At 37.4% G+C, this 3,338-nt stretch overlaps 1 protein-coding gene across 1 annotated transcript in view; it reads right to left on the minus strand.

Moving 5' to 3' along the window:
- LOC111487234 (putative 1-phosphatidylinositol-3-phosphate 5-kinase FAB1C) overlaps positions 1–3,150 on the minus strand; it is an 8,658-nt gene extending 5,508 nt beyond the window's left edge. Inside the window, exons 1-3 of the mRNA XM_023134617.1 lie at positions 1,406–3,150; positions 418–1,200; positions 139–292 (exon numbers count right to left, since the gene is read on the minus strand). Of these exons, the coding sequence (XP_022990385.1) occupies positions 139–292; positions 418–1,200; positions 1,406–1,977 (1,509 nt within the window). The 5' untranslated portion in view covers positions 1,978–3,150. The remainder of the gene's footprint in view (positions 1–138; positions 293–417; positions 1,201–1,405) is intronic.
- Between the last annotated feature and the right edge of the window lie 188 nt (positions 3,151–3,338).

Raw genomic sequence — 3,338 nt, forward strand, 5'->3', positions numbered from 1 at the left:
AAAAAAAAAAAAAAAAAAAAAAAAAAAAAAAAAAAAAAAAAAAAAAAAAAAAAAACCTACTAACTAGTTCTAGCATTTTGTATGCATAGAAAACTTAAGTATGTGTAAAAATAAGACAAACTAATTAGTTACAAGTACCTGATGTAATAATGTATTAAAAGAAGCTAAGTGGTCAGAAACTTCGTGATATTCAAGGGATCCACCTAAAAGAAGTAACCTAGCATTTTTGAATTGTGAGGTCATGCGTTTGTGCTTTATGTTTTTTGTACAAACAACTCCCTTTATAAATGTGCTGCAGAAAAAAGATAAACAACTTCAAGACATTAGTCAAAACATCAATATAGACGTGAAGGACATTGAAGCTATTTGTTCAGAAGGATATTCCAAGCTGCAGTATCAAATAGCCATAAGTTATACCTTTCACGAGGGTGTCCCGATGCTACACATTTTACTTTTATATAGTCCCCGGGATCCATGCTGCCTCCTCTGCTAGTATCCGGTCTCACAAAATTTGCAGCTTGCCAGGCTATTGTGGTAATTACATCAACCCAGTCCTCAACAGAATCTCCTCCAGGTTTGATATCCTCCCCCTGTAACAGTTGGGCAACAAGAGCCCTAAAGTGGCCCTGAACCATAGCTCTAAGAGGCTCCTTATTCTCCTCATGCAAATTTTGCTTTGCTGGAAACATGCTAGAAAGGCTTCTGCTCGCAGAGAACATAGCACCGGAATCCCCAATATCATCGTCTTCATCATCATAGGCAAAGAAATTATTCTCCAACTCATCACTTTCATCATCAGGAGGTGGAGGGAACCATATTCGGCCATTGTTTTCAAAATCTAAAAGTGTTTCTGCATTTTCATCTTGGTTCTGAGTAGATGGCAGGACACTAGAGAAGGGATGTTTATTATCATGACCTTCAGTCAGTCTCTCAGACCTATTTAAAATGGTCTCAGCCTCTTGAGGCAATAGATTCAACCTTTGACCTGGATCTACACTCTGTACAACATGATCAACTTTATTTAAAGTATAATCACTCCTTGAGGGGCTGGCAGAAGGACTTGATTCCTCAAAATGAGAACTAAAGAACTCGTTTCTAGTACTAATACTACTCGACTCTATGTCTGAACTGTCACGAAAATAATCACTTGATGGGCTAAAAAAATGTCTCCCAGAATCCTCTCCATCATCTTCATCACTCCTACATTATTACAATAAGATTAGATGAGATAAGTGTATCGAATCATTTCATGTCACTATCCTGTATTAATATTAGAATTTGAAGAATTTGAACAACAAGAAGGGGCAACAACATTTTACATATAATTTGATTTCTTGATTTAAAGTACAAGAATACCAAAAGGTATTAGGAGAAACATGCATTCGAATTCAAAATCAAATGTTACCAGTTGGGAGAGTGGTGAACATAAATAGGAGATGGATGATCATTGAACAAGCACAAAAGCCCATTTGATGCTGCATAAGGAGAATAGCCACAATCTTGTGACTCAAGATATCGACACAAGCGATCATCAGGAATTGATTCGGTTTTCATAGGAGGCTTGTATGTACCATGATAACTAGGAGAAGGAGCTTCTGGGCTATATCTGGGAGAGACAGAAGAATATACTTTCTCACTATGTCTCCCTCCACCTTCACGCCGTAGGTTGCCATCAGAACAAAACTTGCACGACTTGGTTGTCTTCACAGCTTCATTACCCGCCTTCATAACATCTGATTGAACAACATAAGATTCATAACCCCGAATACAGTTTCTGCAAGATGATTGACTACAACTCTGGCACAGGTATACTAGAGAATTTTTTGAGAAGCTCGTATCACACTCACAACACATCTTGTAACTTTTGTTAAGCGCCACAAATTCTTGGGATAAGCACACTGATGAATCAGGTCCCCAGGAAATCCAAGACCGAACCTTCTCAATCAGATCTGATAGAGAACTATCAGGAATTCCCATAAAGATTCAATCATCCAAGAAGAATTAAATCCTCGATGACCCCTCAAAATTGAAACAGTATAAGACCACTCCTCTTTCAAGTTCCAAATATGGAAATCCTTTATTGTCCTTCACACATAATAAGAAAACGGAAAAGGAAAAGGAAAAGGAAAACCTATCCCTTGGAAACAAAATACCCACAAAAGTTCCAATAAAAAAGAAGAAACTGATATTACCCACAATTAAAAATGATGGGGTGCTTTGGGATGTGTATGTAAGAGTCTCAAGACTGTATACTATGTATTTCTTCCCCTCTCTTTCTGTCTCTCAAAATGGGGGCCAAAAGCCAAAGAAGATGAAAAAAATTAACAAATCCTCCAGGAACTATATCAAGAGAAGGATATATAGAAAGCTATGAACAAACCCGAGATACCCCAAAATCTAGCAGTATTTACACCAAAATCCTATCGTAGTTACAACCCCCAAGACCGGAGAACCCAATAAAGACCAGTATCATCACCTACAACAAGAAGAAGGAACCACAAAACGAAACCTTACAGCCTAAATGATGCCAGAGACCTCAAGAATGAATCAGGCAACCGATTTAAGCATCCCAAGGACAGAATCCAGTAAAGAACGATCATATGTAAGAAAGGGTCGAAGATCAGCGAAGAGAGTTAACCTGATTCGATAGACATAAGGAAACACAAATCAAGTCAAAATTAGGCACCCCCAGAAGAACAAAGACCAAAAGAAGACCAGATTGGACTAAGAAAAAGCAGGATCAGATGGAGAAACAGCAGGTAGTGAAGAAGAAGAAGAAGAAGAAGAAACTGGAAAAGGATTTGGGTTTTAAATGCTTGGTAAAATAAGAATCAAAAGGAGGTATAGAAGGAGTACGGAGAAGGTTCCTTTTCTATCGGAATCAGTAGCTCGCATATCGAAGCTGAAAATTCCGTTGCTGTTACCCCAACAACCACCAAGCTCACTGTTCATCATTCCCACCGGAAGAACCATGTGCTGCTTTAATCCACCATTCTTTCGCTTCCCTCCTGATTTCACATCAATTCTTTGCCGGGGTTTTTCTTCTTCTCTCTGTACTCTCTCTTCTGCTCTGCTTCTCTGTCCTTTTATAAATATCGAACAAGAAATCTGCATATGCGGCAGTGCCTCAAAAATAAAAAGAATGATCGAACCCATCAGAGTACTTTTCTTTTGCGTTTAAATTCCAACTTAGCCCTTCAGTTTTCAGCTTATTTCATTTTTGTACATTACTTTAGTAAAAGAAATATATATATACACGGAAAAGTTTTAATTCACCATATTGTATATTTTGGGTCCTTTTTTTTTTTTTTTTTTTTTTTTTTTTTTTTTTTTTTTTT

Source organism: Cucurbita maxima, unplaced genomic scaffold (genome assembly GCF_002738345.1).
Source record: "Cucurbita maxima cultivar Rimu unplaced genomic scaffold, Cmax_1.0 Cma_Scf00001, whole genome shotgun sequence".
Lineage (NCBI taxonomy): Eukaryota > Viridiplantae > Streptophyta > Magnoliopsida > Cucurbitales > Cucurbitaceae > Cucurbita > Cucurbita maxima.